Below are 23,919 nucleotides of genomic sequence, written 5' to 3'. Positions count from 1 at the left end.
GAAAACTAAGAAACTCTTGTGAAGTTCACAGTCCAGAGGCACAGGCTCACTAAAAGACTGAGACCTGATCACAAAACTGTACAACGCTTCAGGAATAAAAGTTTTTTTCTATATTTAGATCAACATAAGTTTTCTATATTTAAAAGTATAGAACGCTTCTCCTCCCCCACACCTTACCACATTACTAAAGTCCTGTTTACAGCAGTTCCTTTTACCCAGTATCAAGTCTGGTTATTAAGAAAAAATTCCTAATAAAAGGCAAAAAAGACAATTTAAAGAGACAGAGCAAACATCAGAATCAGACATGGCAGGGGTGTTGAAATGGTGAGACCAGGAATTTAAAGCAATGATGATTAATGTGCTGAGGGCTCTAATGGACAAAGTAAACATCACACAAAAACAGATGGGGACTGTAAGCAGAGAGATGGGAACTTCAAGAAAGAACCAAAAAGAAATGCTAACTTAACATTGCTTTACTACACCAGCAAATGTGAGGATCGGTCAGAAATTGAACAACTTGGTAATCACATTCTAGTTATTCTACATACCCCTTTCTTCCTTGTAAATTCTCTGAGATATTTTGTCTATCAAATTTATTTTCTGGCTAAAAACTTCAATAAAGTTATTCATTTCCATGAACTCTTCTGGGCGGCTTTTTACTCCTCTCATTGACAGTGCAACAGCTCTGACTGTCTGCCCCATCCTGCTGAGTAATCCAGGCCCTTGTTTCTTGTGAGAAGAGAGCTCCTAGAAACAAACAAACAAACAATTAAATATTTGTGGTGAAGCAATATTCCCAACAAAAGGAAATGTAATTGGAAGGATGAAGATGATAAAAATGTTTCATAGACTTTTTTTCATGTAGTTTGAAGCAGGTGAATTTTATTGGGGTACAGTTCTTCCTCTATCTCCTTGATACTATTCCTTTTCAAAGTAGTCATGTAAAACATGTGCGCAGCTTTCCTCTCAGCATGGATCTTTAAAAGAATAAGGTTTAACAGCAGGAATTGTGCTTAAGGAGATACTGGGGAAGATGAGAGGACAATATGAGATGCAATCTATATTTTATAGCAGGGATTTAATAGAAAATGGTTGACAGAAGATCTCTTAGGGTCTAAACTGCTCCCTGAAAAAAAAAGGAAAATTTTATTAATTCTTTAGTTATAATAATAGCTAGCATATATTGAGAGCTTCTAGGCACTACACACACACACACACACACACACACACACACACACACACACACACACACGTAAACTCACCATAACACTTTGAGGTAGGTTCTACTATGATCCTCATTTTACAGAAGAAAATACAAGCACAGCAAAGTTAAGGAGATTGCTCAAAGTCCAGGTGAAATTAAGTTATGGACAAGGATTGATCTGATTCCAGAGGCTTCACTGCTAAGCACTAGCCAGCTCTGTCTTCTTAATGTCACTATAAAAGTTTGTAAATAGATACTCCCTGACCATAACTCTCCAACCGAGTGAAGTAGGTAAACTGTGACACTACCTCCACTGGCTGGCTGGCTGTAGAGAAATATTTTTAATAATATATGTAACTAGCTCTTTCATAGTTAATCTGGGAGGGAGGAGTACAGATGAGCAAAATAGAAGAACCACTATAAAAGGATACACCACACAAAAGTAACCCTTTAGAAGTACAGCGTATTAAAAAAGAACACCAAGAAGAAGACCACATGACTCTGGCGATGGTTATAGCACTCGTTGAAATATAGGTTTGGGATCAAATAAAAGGTTACTCACAAGAAACAACAAAAAAGAATCTATAAATAATAATGCCGACTACCAAATCCACAGATAAAAATATTATATATTATTTATCCAAATATTAAATAATATATTATCTTTCTCCAGATTTACTTTCCTACAGGTCTTACACAAAATAATACATATAAAGTAAACCTGTTTATTTCCTAGGCAGCATGATTTTATGTGTATATAATAACGGATGTCACCCTTGACCAGGTAACACATCTATCCGGGAGTGCTACAGCATCACTTGATAGAGTAAACATTATCAGAGAGAGCATAAGTCACAACTGGCAAGCTATTACTGAGAACTGACTATAGAGAATGCTTCCAGCAGCTTCTAAGGTTCTGGAGTCAGGCCACAAATTCATTTCACATAAGTCTCAAAGGACTTCCAAATAGCAGTACTATTTGTCAAGATTGAGATGAACCACTTTCTAGCTTCTATCACTTTGGCAACAACTGAGAGATACAAAACTCAACATGAGTCAGTAATCATTTAATACTGACCATGTTTCCTATCCATTTTCTTTCTTGGTGAGTTATATTTTCATAGGTGAAAAGAAAAAAGAAGAGCATATAAATTTTCTGCATTAGAAATAGATTCACTCTTCCCATTAGGTGATTGAAAGAAAAAATAAGAAAATTGTATTATCTATTTGCCTATCCATCCAACCATCTATCCATTTAATAAAGACTTTTATCCTAACTTGAATAGTCCTAACCCATTTTAAAAGTATATTGTATATGTTCAGTATTGGCTAAGTATGCAAGGAGTACCCTGACATTTAAAAAAAATTCAAATACCAAAAGAAATATGAATATGTGTATGTGAGGAAGATAGAAGATGTCTGTAACGTTTATATGTAGATTTGACAGAGTTAAATCTTAAATCTGAAGAATACCTCTCCAGTGTTTGATAATCCATCTTAATTCAAGGACAGTGCTGACGAATTCATAAATGAAAACCAGAGGAAGCATACAACCAATATACATAAAGACACTAAAGGATTATATGAGTATAAATCAAATTTCTTTACCCAAGCTTGTGCAGTAAGAAATACTTTGAAGTCTTCATTAAACGTTAGAGTCGGGTGATCAGCAATTCGGTTCAGGAACTTATGCAGCGCCTTCCTTCGTGTTTCAATGAAGTCATCATTAAAGCGTTCCACCATACCTTTCACGATAAACTTCTCAGGCAATGGCTGAGGCAAAAAAGTTTTAAAAGGATCTGAGCATTATGTGGCATGGGATTATAAGGAATTCTACACTCTTCCTTTTTGGAAGACTATTTGAGCTTACATTCATTTCTTATAAAAATAATTTTTCAAAATTCACACTAGAACAAAAACCTGCAAAATCTTAACATATTAGAATAGTTTAGAAAAACAAATCTGGGGGCGCCTGGGTGGCTCAGTTGGTTAAGCATCCCACACTTGATTTCGGCTCAGGTCATAAACCCATGGTTCGTGTCCGGCGTGGAACGTGGGCCTCTCTCTCCCTCTGCCCCTCCCCTGCTCACTCACTCTCTCTCTCTCAAAATAAATAAACATTAAAAAAAGAAAAAAGAAAGAAAAAGAAATCTGTTACATAGATGGAAAGTTTAAAAGCAAAGGTTTCTGGATAAATGAATTACACTGATTTAAAAGTCTGACATTAGTTATAAGCATTCTAATGATTCACAAGACAAAATGGTAGCTACTCTATGGGAAAAATATGTAGACTTACTGGAATAATCAGAGTGGGGTGTGCTTCTTCAAGTTTTCCTTTCAACCAAAGGAAATCTTGATAACGTCTCCTAACTTCAAATTCGCTGGAGTCAAATTCCCCACGAGATGTCTGAAGAAAGTAGGAAAAAATAACGACACATGCAATATAAGACAGAAGACATTTGCCTAATGTTATTTTAGATATGCTGAAATAAATGGGTCTCTAAGAAAAATTAACAAATTCTAATTATTCAGTGTTTGTCAGCCTGTACTTTTTTTGCAGTCATCAATTCATATAGCAGATGAAACAAAGCAAACTTTCCAGTATTTCCAGAAAGAAAGCAAACATCATGCTCAAATTTAAAATCCAAACTGAAAAATCTGTCTTAGAGCAGCCATCTGCCTTCCACAAGATTTTAACTACTATTATATTTGGCATGACTTTCTTGCTAACAAGAAAGTGTGTTCTGAATTTAGGTTTCAAATATATTTTTTCTCAAGATGATTAGAATTCAGAATTTGAGGAAAGTCCTATTTTTGTAATTTGGAAAATAACCTGAACATAACTGAGAAAAAATGTTTTCCTGGAATTTGCTCAAATGAATTGCTTTGGTAAAATTTGCTTTTAGTATATGAAAATTCTAACATTTTACAGAGTGATTTTACCACTGTTTAAAAAATGTTATTAATGAAGATTTGATGTGAAAAGAAAATCTTCCTGTCATTTCTCAAGGGATTTTGAGTTATATGCCTAAACTCCTAAAAATTAAGCAAATAAATTAAAATATCTGTTCTCAACAAACCAAAAATCTATGCCAACACATATGACAAAAATAACATGGATACAATATCAACCTCATTTCCACTGCCTGAATCCCAAGCCAAAAAAACAAAAACAAAAACAAAAAACATTATCTGATGCACACTCACTCCCACCAATATCTTATTAACTAAATTTTTGCATATTAAAAATTATAGAATGATATGAGGGTGAAATTTTCCTGGAGGAATAATGATGGAATAACACATTGCATACATATTTTGCACTCACCCAAAATATCAATCATCCACACAGATGAATGCAATTATAAAATTAAGTAGTTCAAGTCATAGATGCAATCTTAATTGTCTTGAAATAAGGTTCATAAAAGTTATTCTTTCCAAGGCTTATTCTTTTACAATGAATGTTTATAATACCATACAATATATTTTATCAAAACATTTCCTTTTTAGTGGGAAAAAGTGGAGGTAAATGATATGCAGAAGTCTAAGGAACTAAATGTTCACAAAACACTCTGAAATCTTAACTATGGGTACAAGTTATGGAAATGGTAAAAATAGGAAAACTAAATCTAGTAGAAACACAGTTTAACAACATATATATGAGTTGGTATGTGTACATATACATGCAAATACACACACATGCATACATATATACGCACACAAAACATGGTTTATAATCACTCATTAAACTTTACTTACTGAACACCTTCTTGTACCAGCCACATATGTATAGGTTTACCACCAATTTCCAAAAGTATAAATTGGCATAACCAATACTAAAATACTCAAAAATTGGGCAGTTCAGAGCTTTATATGTCCTGGAGAATTTTCAACACTTTAAGTAGAATAATCTGATAAAAATTCCAGCAAGAGGAAGATGTAAAATCAAGTCAAATTGGTTGATTCTGTCCGCATCACTGTGTCTTTGACTTAAAAGAGTTTTCTAACATACTGCAGTAACACAGGAAGAAAACAGAAGATGTACAAATAATGCCTCTAATACAGAATCGTTTTCCATGGAAGCTATATCGTAAATGGTCTTTAATTTTTCATGTCTGACCATAAAAGCTTGGGTAGTTGAAGTTTAGGACTAATGGACTTATGTGATCTACACCCCAAAATGCACTCATTCAACAAACACTGACCTTTGGTCAAGGGCAGTTACTCTAGGCTCTGAGGACTTAGAAAGCTGTTTTTGAGGGAAAATGAATTTTACAATCAGGAATATACTTTAATCCCTACTCCACGCTGGCAGGCATTTATGGGTTTGTCTTCATGATGTGGATGTGAGAGAGAAGACACTCGTTAAATCTCGAAGCTCTTGTTTCTATATGTAGCAAAGGAAAGCACATCTCGATCTCCAAAAGAAAAAATACTTCTTTAGAATAGTCACTTCAGATATTTTAACCTGGAGAATAAAGGGCAATTTCTCATAAGGAGAACAGATGCTAGGAACATGGGCTTCCGCATACAATCATTTACAGCCAGGCCATTCTTAAGTATTCTTAAGTAGGAGATTGTCAGTGCACATATGTGCACATGTATATGTGCATTTATCCATATAATCTTAATGTCTATAAATGTAAATTTTAATAAAACTAAAACTTTCTCAGGGAAGCCACCTCTTAACCTCCACATTAGATGGGGTGCTCATGCTCATAAAATCCTCTATTTTTCTCTCATAGCATTTATAACTATAATTAAATAATTAAGCATGTAATTGTTTAACATCCATCACCCCCCTAGATTGAGAGCTCCATGAAGGCAGAGGGTATGTCTGTCTTGTTTGCTGGTGTAATCTCAATATACACACACAGTACCTGGGACATAATTGGCACTCAGCAAAACTTCACTGAATATATGAGAGAGTGAATAAATGATAAAAAGTGATTAACAAATCAGGACACTTGGGTGGCTCAGTCAGTTAAGCAGCCGACTTTGGCTCAGGTCATGATCCTCATGACCTCAGTGATGAGTTCGAGCCCCATTTCAGGCTCTGTGCTGACAGCTTGGAGTCTAGAGCCTGTTTTGGTTTTTGTGTCTCCCTATCTCTCTGCCCCTCCCCTCCTTGCACTCTCTCTCTCTCTCTCTCAAAAATGAATATTTAAAAAAATTTAAAAAGTGATTAACAAAAAAAAGACTATATTATACATCCACAAAATGTTTATATATTTGTATCTGCAATGCATATTTTAGTATATGTAGGCATAGTCCATATATTGGATGCAGTAAAAATAATCAAAGTAGAACAAAGGGACTTTTTCATAACAGTGAAACTGAAAGGCAGTGTGTCATAACCATAAAGAGATGCACAAAAGTATAACAGAAAACACGCATAGTGTGAAAGTAAATGGTCTGGATTTAAATCCCAGCTCAGGTAATCACTATAGTGTGTAACCTTTGGCAACTTACTGAGCTTCGATGTCCTCATGCACAAAATGGGGGTAAATCATAACATCTAGGTCCTAGGATCATTGTTAGACTTTAAACAAGTGAATATGCATAAAGCGGTCAGAACATTGCCTGGCCCAAAGTAATCATACAATAAATGTTAGTTAAACACACTGTAATATTAACAATATTTACTACTACTACTACTACTATTGCTGCTGCTGCTATAAGGGCAGTACATCATTTAAAATATGGTGTAAATACGGATATTATATGTCTGTGATTAGAGTAAAATTCACAGGGTAGCTTATAAAAACAGTGTCTTTCTAAAAGAAACAAATAATGATGGGAAAATAATTCAGCTACACAAATTCTTTGCCAGGAAGGATGATGACAATGGATGCTTTTAATTAAAATAGTAATACCAGGAGAAATCTGGTCCTATTTTTAGCAATATGTCTGTATAAACACATTAAATATTCACAACAACCCTCCAAGCATAGTACTGTTATCTTATTTACAACTGCGGAAACTAAGCATAGAGAGGTTAATTAAATTGCCCAAAAGACATAGCAAGAAAGGGGAGTAATCAAGATTGAATTCCATGCTATCTTGTTCTACAACCTTTTGATAGGAGTATGATACTATAAATTTCTTCACTCACCCATTGACCAAAAAGTTAAATTGCTTACTCACTATATCCTAAGAATTGTGTTTGGAAATGTGGATAACTGAAGATATAACTACCTTCCTTGAGAAGCTCACATACTTGTTGTGAATAAAATAAACACACAGTTATCTACTCACATACAGGTAGGTGGCAATTACTGAAGACTTATTATGTGTCAGGCATTTTGCTAAGTGTTATATGTTGATAACCAATCCTAAATCAATTCTTACAGCAACTCTACAGAACCAGGTTTGATTGTCATTTCCATTTTTTAGAGTAAAAAAAAAACAACAAAAACCTTGAGGCTTACAAGGATTAAATATAGGCTTAAAATTTCTTTGCTATACTGACTCCAGTGTTTTACATCCTTTAAGAATTCAATTAGAACAGCATGAGAAAACAGAAGAAAGAAAGAGGCTTCCAGCCTACAGATTCAGGGGGCAGGGCCATGGCATGCATTATCTCCAGTTGTGTCTTGGAAAATAAACATTAGTTCTTCTGTTTAGAAGAGGAAGGACATAACAGAGAGTAGGAAAAGTATATGCAAAGTCATGAGAATAAGAAATACCCTAGGGTATTCAGGTAACAAAAATAGGTCTAGATGAGTGGAGGGCAGGGGTATTAAAAATGGGGAGTTAAAGAGAGTAGTCTTACAGGAGTAGGTTAGCATCAGACTGAGAAATTCTTGATATGTCATACAAAGGAATTTGCACTTTGTTCTGTAGGAAATGAGGAACCCAGAAGGGTTTTAAGAACCTGAGTGAAGAGATCAAATACATGCACTTTTTAAGACACATAACTAGAAGTGGTGTAGAATTTGCACTGGGAGAAGTGATTATAGGAAGATGGTCCAAAACCTTCTCAGCTACAAAAGGGATGTAGGGTGTCACCTCAAAAAGAGAATACTATATTTTATGAATATAATTGCTAAAGGTTGCTATTACATGAAGGATTTTAAAAAACAGTTACTTGACTTGGTTGTTTTATTCTGGCAGAAGTAACTCTCTTTTTGCAGAGACTTACCCTAGGATCAAGGAGAGATTTTGATTCTACATTTACTCTGCATTTGAATTAGTGGACAACTAGCAGTATCTTATACATAAGATAAAGTGGCCACTGGCTCTTATTTGGAAAGAAAATGAAATTATATTTTGTAATCTTCAGAAAAAAGTATCACATCATGTTGTTAACTAGTTTTCTTTATTAGCAACCTGAAGCTCTTCTTTTCTAAAGACATTTCTTTATATTTTTTAAATTAAAAACAAAATGTTCCTGTTTAAAAAAAAATTAATGCTTATTTATTTTTGAGAGAGAGAGACAGAGACAGAGAACAAGCCAGGAAGGACAGAGAGAGAGGGAGACAGAATCTGAAGCAGGCTCCAGGTTCCGAGCTGTCAGCACAGAGGCCAAGACAGGGCTCAAACTCACAAGCTTTGAGATCATGACCTGAGCCGAAGTTGGATGCTCAACTGACTAAGCCACCCAGGTGCCCTAAATGTTCCTGTTTCAACATGCACCACTGCTAAAAACAATGAGTGACTGCGGTGCCTGGGTGGCCCAGGGGGTTGAGCGTCTGACTTCAGCTCAGGTCATGATCTCATTGGTCATGAGTTCAGGTCCCATATTAGGCTCTCTGCTGTCAGCCCAGAGCCCACTTCAGATCCTCTGTCCTCCTCTCTCTGCCCTTACCCCACTTTCTCACATGTGCACACGTGCTCTCTCTCCCCCCTCTCAAAAGTGAATAAACGTTAAAAAAAAAAATGAGTGACCATATGTGGAATTTGAGAAACTCAACAGATGAACAAAGGGGAAGGGAAGGAAAAATAAGATAAAAACAGAGAGGGAGGCAAACTATAAGAGACTCTTAAATACAGAGAGCAAACTGAGTGCTAATGGAAGGGAGGTGGGTGGGGGGATGGATTAAATGAGTGATGGGCTTTAAGGACGGCACTTTTGAGATGAGCACTGGGTGTCATATGTAAGAGATGAATCAGAGGGTTCTACTCCTGAAGCCAAGACTACACTGTATGTTACCTAATTTGAATTTAAATTTAAAAAAAAAGTGTTGAAATTTGAATTTCACTGATTTCATACAGAACAAGTACAGATTAGATGCAACATCTTACCAAAAGTTCAGAGAACAACTGATTCAAGAAGGTGCTCATTAAAGATTTACCTTAGTAATAATCCTGTAAGTAATGAAAGTTTCAATTGTGGTAACATGGCTTTCAGGTTCATCAACTGTAATGAAAAGATCTTTCAAATCTGGCTCATCTTCAAACTTGATTTGGTTAATCATTGATAGAGGGGACGTTGGCATCATAGGGCTGAAGGAATTCATGTCCATCAACGAGGCATCCTAAGAAATAAAACACATTAAAAAATTAACATCTATGGAAGAAACAATTTAAAATCCTGTTTTTCTTAGGCACAATGAGTACTAATGAAATATGTCAAGAACAAAAAGGATAATTGGGTTCCTGGTTAAATATGGTATGTCAAACATGTATTTTTATCTCTGCTTCCTCTTAAAATCCCACTATAAAAATGACAACAAAGAAATAAACAAATTAAAGCAAACTAAGACAAAAAGGCATAAAAGACATAAACCCTCGAGGCAAAAAAAGAGGGAGACAGAGAGAGATGAAGCAAACAAAAGCTACTACTTTTTGGAAACTAGAAATCTGACTGAGGGGTAACTGAAATAGCAGTGCAAAGAAAGCTGAACAGTAAACCTAGGAGTTAATGGTAAACCTAGAAGGCATGTTTTTAAGACAGAATCCCAGAGAGACTTAAGAATTACAGGTACCAGAAACCCATGGACACAGAGTGCTGAGAGAGCTAAAACCAGAGGACTGGTTGAGAAGCTAATAAAACAAGAGAGTCAGTACCTTAGATTCCCTCACCTACCCCAAGCCACCGGGTGACATTTCTTCCCCAGTTTTGCAAAAAAGTGGAAGTTTACTTTCAGAAATGTCTCTGAAAAGGGTGCCAGGCAGAAGGGAGGAAGAGATAGCAAAGAAAAGTCCTACATACGAGATGGGAAGATAGCCAACTCTCTCCCCTCATCTGGCCCTATGAATTCTGGCATCAATGCACAAAATTCCACCCAGTGGTTGGAGGGTTCCTCTCTTAGCTTGCCATTCCAAGAAAAAAGACTAACAGTTGCAGTCCCTGATGAGTGAGCCAGGTCTCTGCATAATCACCCTGCTCTGAAGCCCTTACCGTACATGATGAATATCTACTCCGCTTTTTATTACCTGATGTAGAAACTATGTAGAAACTATGAAATATCTAAATATGCGAAAAGCCTCTGATATGAAAGAAAGATTCACAAACACAAGACAGGAAGCAGTTAGAGAACAGAATGCTTAAAAAAAATGGATGAAATCATCAGAGATAAGAATGATATCAAATTCATGAATAAAAACAGGAGTTATATTGTTAAAAAATTCAGAAAACAGCAGCAAGACAATAAAAAAGGAGGCTCATGAAAATTGAAATATGATAATAGGATAACAACTCAACAGGAAGTTTGAAAGATAGAACTCAAGAACTAAGTTGAATTAAAAGGACAAAAGATGGAAAGGAGAAGGAAGTGTTTTTAAAAATTAAGGGATCCAGGCAGGTAGTGCCTGAATAGAACAAATTCCATAAAATGAAGAGGAAAATGTGCTTTGAACTGAAGTGTTTCCAGGTTGATAGGGCTTTTCCTGCCTCCTCAAAATGAATGGGGGCAGTGGTGGGGTCGGAAGTGCTCCTGCAATTACCATGACATTGCATAATACAGGTTAGCTTCCAGAGAGAATATAAACAGGTAAAATACAACAGAAATCTCAGGAATCAGAATGGCTCCAGATTTCTCAATGGTAACACGGGACACTAAATGGCAATCAAATATCTTCCAAATTTTGAGAGGAGAATATCTTCTACCTAGAACTCTATATAGCCAAACAAATTGTCATTCAAGTATACAAGTAGATTAAAGTCATTTCAGATATAAAAGATTTCAAAAACTGATTTCCCATCCATTTATTCTTTGGAAGCTTCTTTAATTTTCCAAAATTATATGAAGGCATATAACAAGAGGAAATAGGATCTAAAAACAGGAGATTCAACAGAAAAGAGAACTACATGAAATTCCTTGGATGATCATGAAATTATGTTCCACGTTGACAGCTTTGCAGCAGAACTAAAGAACAACCTATACAGACTGGGTCAGGAAGACAGAGTCACCAGGGAGGCAGGGAGATGAACAGGGAAAAAGAGTAAGGGAAGAGAGGCAGGAAGGGAGGTGGATAGAGAGAAAGAGACAGGGGAGTGAGCAAAGGAAGGAGGAAAAAAAAAGAGAGGGAAGGAAGGAAGGAAGGAAGGAAGGAAGGAAGGAAGGAAGGAAGGAAGGAAAAAGGGAAGGGAGGGGAGAGGAGAGGAGAGGGGGGGGAGAATGGGAGGGAGTGGAAGAAGGAAGGAAGGAAGGAAGGAAGGAAGGAAGGAAGGAAGGAAGGAAGGAAGGGAGGGAGGGAGGGAGGGAGGGAGGGAGGAAGGAAGGAAGGAAGGAAGGAAGGAAGGAAGGGAGGGAAAGGAAAGGAAGGCAGGTGACAGAGTACCGATATGTTTAAACATGACAGGAAGCATGCCATGTTAGATATTGTAGATGAATTGTGATGGGTGCAAAGAAAGCCAAGATGGAAAGAATGCAAGAGAAGTAGAAAGGAAGGGATAGAGAAAATGAATGAATGAAGGAATAATGAATGGTGAACTCTCAAGAAAACAAAAGGTGTACAAGAATTAAAATGTAATCATAGTTCACTCTATGGCCTTGACTTTGAATAAAAATAAATTGTTCTTAATTTTGAATTTAACTAAAAATGGTGATACAATTATACTTATGGTCAGAAGAAAAAATATATATACTGTATATGTTTGAGGGGAAGAGACATTGCCTATAAAATAGCTTCAAAAATGCAATTACTATGATGGGAAAAAAGGAAGATGAGCAACTATTCCAGACTGAAGACCAAAGAGACATAATAGCTAAACACAACATGTGATCTTGAACTGGATTCTGTACCAAAGGAGGAGAACCTTTGTTTTTTTCTTTCTGAACTGTTATTGGGACAACTGGAGAAATGTGAAAGGATCTGTGGATGGGAATGTGGTATTGTGTCAGTATGGTTTCCTGATTTGTATATGCATACTGTGATTAAGTAGGAGAGTGTCCCTGTTTTTTTTTTTTTTTTTTTAAATACACACAGATCTATTTAGGAGTAATGAAACAGCAAGTCTCCAATGTACTCAATTTAGCATACAGACAGATAAAGCAAAAGTTGTGAAATGGCAATAATTGGGAAATCTAGTTTCTTTGTGATATTCTTGCAACTTTTCTCCCAGTTTGAAATTATTTCAAAATAAAAAAGTATATTTATAGTTTTTAAAAGTCAAATAATTCTACAGAGTTTAAAATAAAACAAGACAAATTAAAAATTAAAAAGCAGCTTCTTCTTCTCCAGAATTGCTATTCCCATGTCATGCTTCTCAGAAGCAAATGCAGAACTCTATTTGCTGTTCTTTTTCCTTGTTACATTTCTTATTTCAAAATAATATACGTATTGCTTTTTTTTTTTTTCAATTTTGACATTATCAGTAGGTTTCCTACCAAGGAGAATAAAGAGTATTTATTTACTTAATTATGTGAGTATAGACTCACAATTCCTATGTTACTCAATGGGTTGTAATCCATAAATACTGTAATTTATTTTGATGTTGTAAGTATCCAAACCTGCCTAGTGGGAGCTCCTTAATGCTGGCACCTCTGTGTTTTTGATATGTCTTCATTATTCCAGAGCACTTTATATAACATAACTTGGCAAAATAAGATGTTTCAGGTTTACCTTATATTTTCCCTGACCCAGTTATAGAATCAGATATTTCTCCAAGGAGCTCTGGTTCCTTTTAGAGGAAATTGGAATTTGGAAACCAAGATATGAATGATAGGAAATGTATGTATAACACACACACACACACACACACACACACATGCAGATACACATCTGGATGTAGATATATACAGATCGATAGAAATATAAATAGATATTAAATCCTATGAGTTCACACTGATACCTCCAATTACAATTTGACACCATTTGACTTTTCCAGCCTCCCCTCTTCCCATATTTGTAACTCTTCTCCAGCAGAGAGAAGCCTGGCTCCCATTATCCTGAAGATATTTACTTATATGCTCAATCTTCCTACCTGTAACTAATCTCCTATCCAGGCCAGCTGTCTTCTCAGACCTGACCACATAAGCCAAGGCAGCCTATATTCACTCACAACCACACTGGATCCCTCCTCAGCCCCAATCCTACTGGCTACTTCCTTGGACATGCTGGTTGTTTCCTGAGGCATCATTTTTTTTTTTTAATGTTTATTTATTTTTGAGAGAGAGAGAGACAGAGTATGAGCTGGGGGAGGGGCAGGGAGAGAAGGAGACACAGAATCCAAAGCAGGCTCCAGGCTCTGAGCTGTCAGCACAGAGCCCGACATGGGGCTCGAACTCGCAAGCTGTGAGATCATGACCTGAGCTGAAGTTGGAAGTTTAACCAACTGAGCCACCCAGGTGCCCCATCCTCAGGCATCATTTTTAAAGAAAGGGAAGGGAAGGCTGGATGTTATTTTTTTAACAAAAAATTTTAAATGAAACCAAAGGATAATATGCAGTAAATGTTAAATACATCTTTTCATATGTAAAGATAAAACTAACAGTATCAATATGACATCTGAGTTATTTCTTCAGTAGTATATAATGATGTTTCCAACTCTATACTTTTTCTTTTAAATACAACTCTTAGTCTCTAAAATTAAGAATCCAGATTTCAGAATCAAAAATTTTGTCTTTTGTTACGTTATGAACAGACTAAAGTTAACCAACACACGTAGAGATGAATTCTGCAATCAAGTCCATCAAACTTAGCAACAGAGTTGGCCAGTCCTAGGCAGAAAAACAAAACAAAACAAAACAAAACAAAACAAAACAAAACTACATTACATTACATTACATTACATTACATTACATTACATTACATTACATTACAAAGGAGGCCAAAAACTAGGTTCTAGTTCTTTCTCTGACACTGACTAACCAGGTAACTTTGAACAATTAATTCAGCCTTTCAAGGTTAAATTGAGGAGATGGAGCTAAAAATCTGCAAAATCTCTCCCACCTCAAAGGCTAAAATAATACAACTTCTAAATCCATTAATATAGGAAATTGTAGCAGATCCTGACATTTTAAGAGAAGGAACTTTCTTGCAGTACTAGGAATGAAAAAAGATTGAAATCATAACATGGACTTATTTTTCCCCTCAAAACAAATCAACTTAAATCCTTTGGAAGCATCAGTTACATCCAGAGCCCTGTTCTCAAGGCTCTTTCCACACAAAAAGTTAGTTATGTGAACTACAATACAGCATTTGGTTAACCCCTCAACGCAATAATACAGGAGATATTAGGGTAAGACACACCAGGTGAAGAGATAAGAACAACAGTTGCTCAAATTAAGAACGTTCAGATTAGGGGCACTTGGGTGGCTCAGCTGGTTAAGCGTTGGACTTTGGCTCAGGTCACAATCTCACAGTTCATGGGTTCCAGCCCCACATCGGGATCTGTGCTGACAGCTTGGAGCTCAGAGCCTGCTTGGGATTCTGTGTCTCCCTCTCTCTGCCCCTCCTAAGCTTGCACTCTGTTTCTCTCTCCCTCTCTCTTTCAAAAATAAATACGCATTGAAAAATTAAAAAAAAAAGTTCAGGTTATTGTGATTACAAAATGATTTGTGAAAGGAAAAACATTGAGGTATGACTTAGACCAAGGAATAGAAGACAACTAAGACAATAAGTGGGTTAATCAGACACAGAAAAACAATAAATGTTTTGCAACAAAAGTTTAGCAAAATAAATTATGGTATATCCCTATGATAGGCTACCATAAAGTTTATCCATGTGATAGAATACAATAAAGTGATTAAAAGTAATGTTTTAGAAGTAACTTAGAATACAGTTGCTGGAAAAAGGTTCATAGTATGTTATTAAAAGAAAATAACTTAGAATTTGTGTACAGTTAGATTCTTATGTGTATATGTGTGTTTATGTGTGTGTGACAGAGAGGATAGGAGAAACAGAAAGTGAGAGAGTGAGAGAGAGAGAGAGATAGCACAAACTTACAAGCTATACCAAAAAAGTTAGCAGAAGTTATTTCAGGTGTTGGAATTGCTGTTGAGGTTAATATTTTTCTATGAGTTTCTATATTTCCAAATATTCTAAAATAAACATATGTGGAGAAAGATATTAAAATTGCTAGTGTCAACACTGTGCAAAATATGTTCAAAGACAGTAGGAACTACTGGAATAAGTTAAAACAGTTGTCTATGGCCATTGGGCAAAAAAAACTCGGATTATATTTGACTTCTTAACTCATCAATGCTGCATAATTAAATAGGAAATTTAAAATGTCTGGGATCACACTGGGCTTATCAAAATAAATTATGGAATGCTAACACAATGGAACACTAAACAGCCATTAAAAACATAATTTAGAGGTTCCAAATAAATGTGCCATCAGCATGCACAAAACTCTCTATATACAGTATATATCGAATACAGTATAGCCACTTCATTACTTAAGTACACGTTTTTGCAATCCAAAGAGGATTTTCGCTCACGTGGAAAAAGGGGAAAATAGTGTTCAGTAACTGTTCTGCAGCAAGCCCTCATAGAGGTAGTGTACATCCCAAGCAGTGAGGGTGGCGCCACCAAGCTCCTTCCCCAGGAACTACACTCAGCATTGTGGCGTCAAACTCCATGACTTTAACTGTGCCTATGTGCATCTGTGCTTTATCCCAATTTATTTTGTGCATCCTTTAGCAAAATGTATCTTAAGCTTTTGGAAAAGCCTAAGAGAGGTTGTGTTTTGGGTCTTGGAATGCTCAAAAACTTTCTCCATAATAGATTAATGGAAATTGCTCCTTTGCTTTATATCATTTTCGCTTACAAAAGGTTTCACAAGAATGCTCTACTTTGAGATAGTGGGGTGTGGGGGTGGGGGTAAAGGCTGTAGTAGCTTTTAAAGCTGACAAATTTTAATTTGATGAGCAAACGTACTTTAAATTTCCCTGACACTGCACACAACTGTGTGCTTTGGTATTCTTTGTAATCACCCTCTTAACTCACCACAACCCATTTCTTATACCTACTACATAATTTAGCATTCTATTTCTTTCTGCTTAAAATGCATCCTTTTGTAGAGTGGGAAAGATCTGCATGAATTTCCAAAGGCTCACAATTCCAGTGAGCATAGTGTGGTGTCAAAAATATGCTTCAATATCGAGCAGAGGAAGAAAATTACAGGCTGAAATTTAGCAACATCTAAGATTTCAGTAGAAGGATTTAAATTACTATGAATCACTCAAGAACATTCTTAAAACCTCAATAAAACTGACTATCCGAAGAGTTTTATATTCACTTCAAAAAAAAAGTTAAGAAAATATAATGACAATACTTAAAAGATTTACATTTGGACAGGAATAAGAGAAGAAAATAAGTGTTTGAGAAGATCCAAAGAAGCAATTAACCAAAAAAGCCCTCCATTTAACCTTTTGTAGTGGATGCTTTTCAGGGGAAATGGATCATTAAAATTTGTTCTTTATAAACAAAGGTCTCGCCCCCGCAATAATGTGGGCTCCTTTCTCCTGTTAGCTATCTCTTTCTCTCTCTCCACCCCCACCCCCAAACTTTATTTATACATTCATCTATTCTTAGCATTTAGATAGATGTCCATTATCTTATGATGTTTTGGACAATGAAAGTACATAATTTCATTTTCTTTCCTCAAGAGATAAAAGCAGAAGGGAACTTATCTGTGTGATAATTCTCTACTTCTTAAATTTTTTTTCAACGTTTTTTATTTATTTTGGGGACAGAGAGAGACAGAGCATGAACGGGGGAGGGGCAGAGAGAGAGGGAGACACAGAATCGGAAACAGGCTCCAGGCTCTGAGCCATCAGCCCAGAGCCTGACGCGGGGCTCGAACTCACGGACCGCGAGATCATGACCTGGCTGAAGTTGGACGCTTAACCGACTGCGCCACCCAGGCGTCCCTCTACTTCTTAAATAACATTGAATATCTTTCTTACAGCTAGCATAGTGAAAACACACACGTGCATGCACACATACCCCAAAAATCTTGGGATGATTTCAGGGTGAGATGTGAACATGTATAATAGTGAAGCCAAATTATTGCAAGAAGTCACTGTCTTTTACCCTTACTCCAAACCAACACATCCATCTAAAGAGAAACCACTTAAATGACTTTACTGAAATAAACAGACATTAGTTAGAATTGTGTTAACATGATATTGAAATGTATTGACACAATCACTTACCAACTAAGTATAAGTTTTCCTTGTTACTTTTTTTTTTTGTTTATTTATTTTTCAGAGAAAGAGAGAGAGAGCGTGACTGCATGCCCGTGAGTGGGGGAAGGGGCATAGAGAGGAAAGAGAGAATCCCAAGCAGGTTCTGCACTGCCAGCAAAGAGCCCGACGGGGTTTCCAACCCACTAACTGTGAGATCATGAGCTGAAACCAAGATATGGATGCTTAACTCACTGAGCCACCCAGGCACCCCTACTTTTGGTTTATTATAAGCATTGGTTATAGGTCAAATTGTGTCCTTCCAAAATTGACCTAACACCCCATACCTCAGAATGTGACCTTATTTGGAGACAGGGTCTTCATAGGGGATATCAAGTCAAAATGTGGTCATTGGGGTGGGTCCTGATGCAATATAACCAGTGTCTTTATAAGAAGGACAAATTTGGACACAGAGACATGTACAGAGGGAAGACAATGTTAAGGAACGCAAGGAGAAGACAGCCATCTACAAGTCAGGTTGAGAGGCCTGGAACAGATCCTTCCCTCATTGCCCTCAGAAGGAACCAACCCCCTTGACACCTTGATTCCAGACTTCTAGGTTCCAGAACTGTGAAAAAAATAAACGTCTCTTATTTCAGATACCTAATCTATGTACTCTGTTATGGCAGCCTAGCAAACTGACAGCATTCCTATACATAGAGTAGTACACAATAAAGATCTAAGGAAGGAAGCAAGGGTAGAAAAGAAGGAAGGAGTGATGATTACAGTATTTCATCCTTGCTCCATTCACTCATTTTCTTACAGGTTAACAAGCAACTCCAATAATTTCTGAGAAACGTTTTTGCCTCTCTCCTTTAATGCTCTCAGATGGTTTCAAAATTCTACTACTGAAATAAATAAAATATATAGCTGAAATTTAAAATAAACAATGGCTTGCCAATATTTGAATACTCAGGAGATAAATACTAAAGAAACAGGTTAAAAGGTTAGATATGACCTTCCTAAGAGTTGTCCTTCCTCTCTCTCAGTAAAAGGCTACTTGGGAACATCTCATAAATATAACATGAATTACTCTGATAATACTAAATCCCATCCACCATCTGTGCACAAACAGCTATTTTCTTTTTACAAGTAGAGGGAAAAAAATCAATGTGAGAAGTGTGATAAATCAGAATCATGGCATGAAAAGGCCATGCAAATAAAATTTGCTGATGCGCAAGAAACACGCACACCAAGAGACATCTGGTAAAAAAGCAACTTAAAGTGGAAGGAGTTTGAGAAACTGTGTTATGAGGGACACTCATCCTGATGGGCCTAAATTTAGACTTACCAGCTGTGTTTTGGTTTACAGCTCCTTCCAATCTGCCTGCTTATAATAATAATAAAAAATCAGAAAGGCCTTCTGTGGAACACTGTTGAAAATGTGATTGGGGGAAAAGCCAGCCTGTGTCGTGTTCTATAAAGGGGCATACAACACTCTAATCTTGTTTGACATAATTTCCAGGGCTATGTAGTATATATACCCTTGTATGCATATACCATAATTTATTTATCCATTTTTCTGTTTCTAGCATTTCTATTTTCTAACAGAGTTGCCTTGAATGTACTTGGACTTCCTCAGGTTTTGTGCACTACAAAGCTATATTCTAACCATAGAAATTTTTCAAATCATTTTATTTGACATAACAAATGATGTTATTTCTTATCAGTCCACCTCCCCCAAAATGTAGTGTACTTAAAAAAAAGAGCTTCTAGTAAGTCAGAGAGGTCATATCTCACCTTAGATCATAGAAGATTAAGGAGAGGATTAAAAAATATGAATCAATGTGTTATACACATCACTTGCTTGAAATTTTTATACGAATTATCTTACATAAACCTTACCACAACCCTTTAGAGTATGTTCCATTTCTCAGCTCCTCCCCCCAGCACCTATTTTTAACCAGATAGCAATACTTATGACTTGTAATTTTACAATGGCGAGAAAGGAATACATGTTTAGTAGAAACCATACTTTGGTGTTGAATTTTGATCTTTTCTTGGGCTAGTGATATGTGTGCAGTATGATACTCTCAGGTTGCCGGACAGCAGCGTCCCAGTTAGCCATATCATCACAAAGGTAAATAGTCAATATACTTACAACCATGCTGTACCCATACAACCAATCTGTTTTTCACTTTCAGGACAGTATTCAACAAATTCATTATCTCAGGTCAATGAGCTATTCACCACTTTATTATAAAATAGGCTTTGTGTTAGATGATTTTGCCCAACTGTAGGCTAATGTAAATATTCTGAGCATGTTTAAGGTAAGCTAGGCTAGCTATGATGTTTGGTAGGTTAGGTGTATTAAATACATTTTTAACTTATACTACTTTCAATTTACGATGGGTTTGCCAGGATGAAACACCAATGTAAATGAAGAAGAGCTGTATATATTTTTGCATGCATGAAAATACTCCATAATAACATTCATTTAAAAAGTTATAAAAGGTGTGTCCAAATAGAATAAGGATATATTCTTTACACTCAGACACACACACACACACGCAAACTTACTGTATTTACTCACCTCATAAAGAATACTGCATATATAAGCAAGGACAAATAAATAACACGTAAGATGATAAGGCTGAAAGGCGAGGCTCCCTCACTACATGTGTCCTCCAAACCACTGGTGTACCTGTATGTGTGCCTTACCAATATGTCATATTACTGCATGCTGAAGCCATTTAAAGCCACTAATGTTAAATCCACAAATGACAAAGGTCTCCTAAACTTGTCTTAAAATAAGTTTGGGGTACTGGATAACATACTAAACACAGTATCAGCCAACTACCTATTATGGATTCAGTGATGACTAAGCAGAAGTGGAGCAAGTCAGGAAAAAGAATTATTCTAACCAGAATTCCTTGAAGAAGTTGAAAATATGTCCTATGGGCAGATAACACTGCAGATTCAACTCAGGAATGTAATAAAAAAAAAAAAGGTACAGCATTATCAATTGACTGTACACTTAACAGGCATGACCAGGACGGATTCTGGCATACACTAAATTAAAACTACTCCCCTACACCAAAGCTCCATCTTTATAAATAGTTTCCAGAGAAAAGGCTGAGTTGCCTCGTTACCTAGCCACATCAACAACCTTAAGGGCATTCCTGAAGAGACTTAAGCTATGCTTATAATGTATCAAGAAAACCAGTAGACAGTTAAAACACCTGTACCAAGAATATTCTTATCCCCTGAAATAACATGACTAATACTATTTATCATGAATTACTCAAACGGGGAGCTATACACACACAGGCACACTTCAGAGATATTGAGGTTTCGGTTCCAGGCAACCACAATAAAGGGAATATTGCAATAAAGTGAATCAAATGAATTTTGTGGTTCCCAGAGCATATAAAAGCTATGTTTACACGAAACCATAGTTTATTAAGTGTGCAATAGCATTATGTCTAGAAAATGTACAGTACATACTTTAATTACAAAACCCTTCCTTGCTAAAAAATGTTAACCATCATCAGAGCTTTTAGTCAATTATAATCTTTTTGCTGGTGGAGAGCCTTGCCTTGATGTTGATGGCTGCTGACCTATCAGGGTGGCTGCTGAAGGTTGGGGTGGCTGCGGCAATTTCATAAAATAAGACAACAGTGAAGTTTGCCTCATCAACTGGATCTTCCTTTCATGAACGATTTCTTCTTAGCATGGGATGCTGTTTGATAGCATTTTACCCACAGTAGAACTTAGTTTGAAATGGGAGTCAGTCTTCTCAAACCCTGCTGCTGCTTTATTTACTAAGTTGAGTCATATCCTGAATACTTTGCTATCATTTCAACAATCTTCGCAGCATCTTCAGCAGGAGTAGTTTCCATCTCAAGAAACCACTTTCTTTGCTCTTCCATAAGAAGCAGCTCCTCATCTGTGAAAGTTTTATCATGAGATTGCAGCCATTCAGTCACATATTCAGGCTTCACTTGTAGTTCTCTTGCTATTTCCACCACACCTGCAGTTACTTCCTCCACTGAAGTCCTGAGCCCCTCCCAGTCATCCAGGAGGGCTGGAATCTGCTTCTTCCAAACTCCTGCTCATGTTGATATCATGACCTCTTCCCATGAATACAAGTGTTCTTAATGGCATCTAGAATGGTGAATCCTTCCCAGAAGGTTTTCAATTTACTTTGCCATCAGATCCATCAGAAAAATCACTATGGCAGCTATGGCCTTATGAATCATATTTCTTAAATGGTAAGACTTAAGGAGTTGAAATTACTCCTTGATCCATGGGCTGCGGAATGGATGTTGTGTTAACAGGTGTGAAAATATTAATCTCATTGTCCATCTCCATCAGAGATCTTGGGTGACCAGGTGCATTGTCAATGAGCAGCGATATTTTGAAAAGACTCTTTTTTTTTTTTTTTTCCCTGAGCAGGAGGTCTCAACAGTGGACTTAAAGTATTCTGTAAACCAGGTTGTAAACAGATGTGCTATCATCCAGGCTTTATTGTTCCATGTATCGAGCACAGAGTAGATTTATAATTCTTAAGGGCTCTAGGATTTTCAGAATAGTCAATGAGCACTGGCTTCAACTTAAAGTCGCCAGCAGCAGTAGCCCCTAACAAGACAGTCAGCCTGTCTTTTGAAGCTATAAAGCCTGGCATTGACTTCTCCTGTCTATAGCTATGAAAGTTGTACATGGCATCTTCTTCCAATAGAAACTTGTTTGTTCTACATTGAAAATATGTTGTTTAATATAGCCACCTTCATTAATTATCTTTACTAGACTTTCTGGATACTTTGCTGCAGCTTCTACATCAGCCCTTGTTGCCTCACCTTGACTTTGATGTTATGGAGATGCGTTATTTCCTTAAACCTCATGAACTTATCTCTGCTGGCTTCAAACTTTTCTTCTGTAGCTTCCTCATCTCTCTCAGTCTTCACAGAGTTGAAGAGCGTTAAAGCTTTGCTCTGGATTAGGATTTGGCTTAAGGAAATATTGTGGCTGGTTTGATCTTCTGTCCAGACCACTGAAACTTTCTCCATATGAGTAATAAAGATGTTTCATTTTCTTATCATTAGTGTGATCACTGGAGTAGCACTTTTAATTTCCTCCAAGAACTTTTCCTTTGCATTCACAACTTGGCTATTTGGTGCAAGAGGCAAAGCTTTTGGAATATCTCGACTTTCAACATGCCTTCCTCACTAAGCTTAATCATTTCTAGCTTTTCATTTAAAGCGAGAGACATGTGCCTCTTCCTTTCACTTGAACACTTAGAGGCTACTGTAGGGTTATTAATTGGCCTAATTTCAATATTGTTGTGCCTCAGGAAATAGGGAAGCTCAAGGAGAGGGGACAGCAACAGGGTAATGACTTGTCAGTGGAGGAGCCAGAACACACACAACATTTATGTATTAAGTTTGCCGTCTCATATGGTTGCAGTTTGTGGCACCCCACAAAAAATGACAATAACAACATCAAACATCACTGATCACAGTCACCATTAACAAATATAATAATAGCTAAAAACTGAAATGTTGCAAGAATTTCCAAAATGTGACACAGAGACACAAAGTGAGCAAATACCGTTGGGAAATGGTGCCAACAGATTTGCTTGACACAGGGTTACCACAAACCTTCAATTTGTAAAAAATGCCATATTTGCAAAGCCTGCAATAAAGGAAAGAGCAACAAAATGAGTAAGCCTGTAATAAAGCATTTAAAAGACAATACCAGGGGCGCCTGGGTGGCTCAGTCGGTTGAGCGTCTGACTTCAGCTCAGGTCATGATCTCACAGTCTTTGAGTTCGAGCGCCGCATCGGGCTCTGTGCTAATAGCTCAGAGCCTGGAACCTGCTTCAGATTCTGTGTCTCCCTCTCTCTCTGGCCCTCCCCTGCTCATGCTCTCTCTCTCTCTGTCTCAAAAATAAATAAAAACATTAAGAAAAAAAGAATTAAAAAAAAAAAAAAAGATAATACCAGAATTCCAGTAGCACTCTCAATAGTAACTAAAAAATGTACAGGAACAAATATGTGTGTGAGTCTCTGAAGATCTCATTACAAGTGCAAAATAGATGCTTATAAAACTTAAAAACATTAATCTTATATTTATATACCATAATAGCAAATACTGAAATTTTCTAAATAGCAAATACAGGACAGCGACTGT

The 23,919-nt window shown here is 36.6% G+C and overlaps 1 protein-coding gene across 12 annotated transcripts in view; it reads right to left on the bottom strand.

Annotated features, from left to right (window-relative positions):
• SNX7 (sorting nexin 7) overlaps positions 1–23,919 on the bottom strand; it is a 311,909-nt gene that overhangs the window by 204,165 nt on the left and 83,825 nt on the right. For all 12 annotated transcript variants that reach the window (XM_045036260.1, XM_045036251.1, XM_045036250.1 and 9 more), the window contains 4 exons: positions 9,502–9,684; positions 3,501–3,611; positions 2,813–2,977; positions 549–747 (listed from right to left, as the gene is read on the bottom strand). In XM_045036260.1, coding sequence (XP_044892195.1) covers positions 549–747; positions 2,813–2,977; positions 3,501–3,611; positions 9,502–9,672 — 646 coding nt within the window. In that variant the 5' untranslated portion in view covers positions 9,673–9,684. The remainder of the gene's footprint in view (positions 1–548; positions 748–2,812; positions 2,978–3,500; positions 3,612–9,501; positions 9,685–23,919) is intronic.

This window comes from Felis catus, chromosome C1 (genome assembly GCF_018350175.1).
Source record: "Felis catus isolate Fca126 chromosome C1, F.catus_Fca126_mat1.0, whole genome shotgun sequence".
Taxonomy (NCBI): Eukaryota; Metazoa; Chordata; class Mammalia; order Carnivora; family Felidae; genus Felis; species Felis catus.
This window is presented reverse-complemented; position numbering and strand designations above follow the sequence as displayed.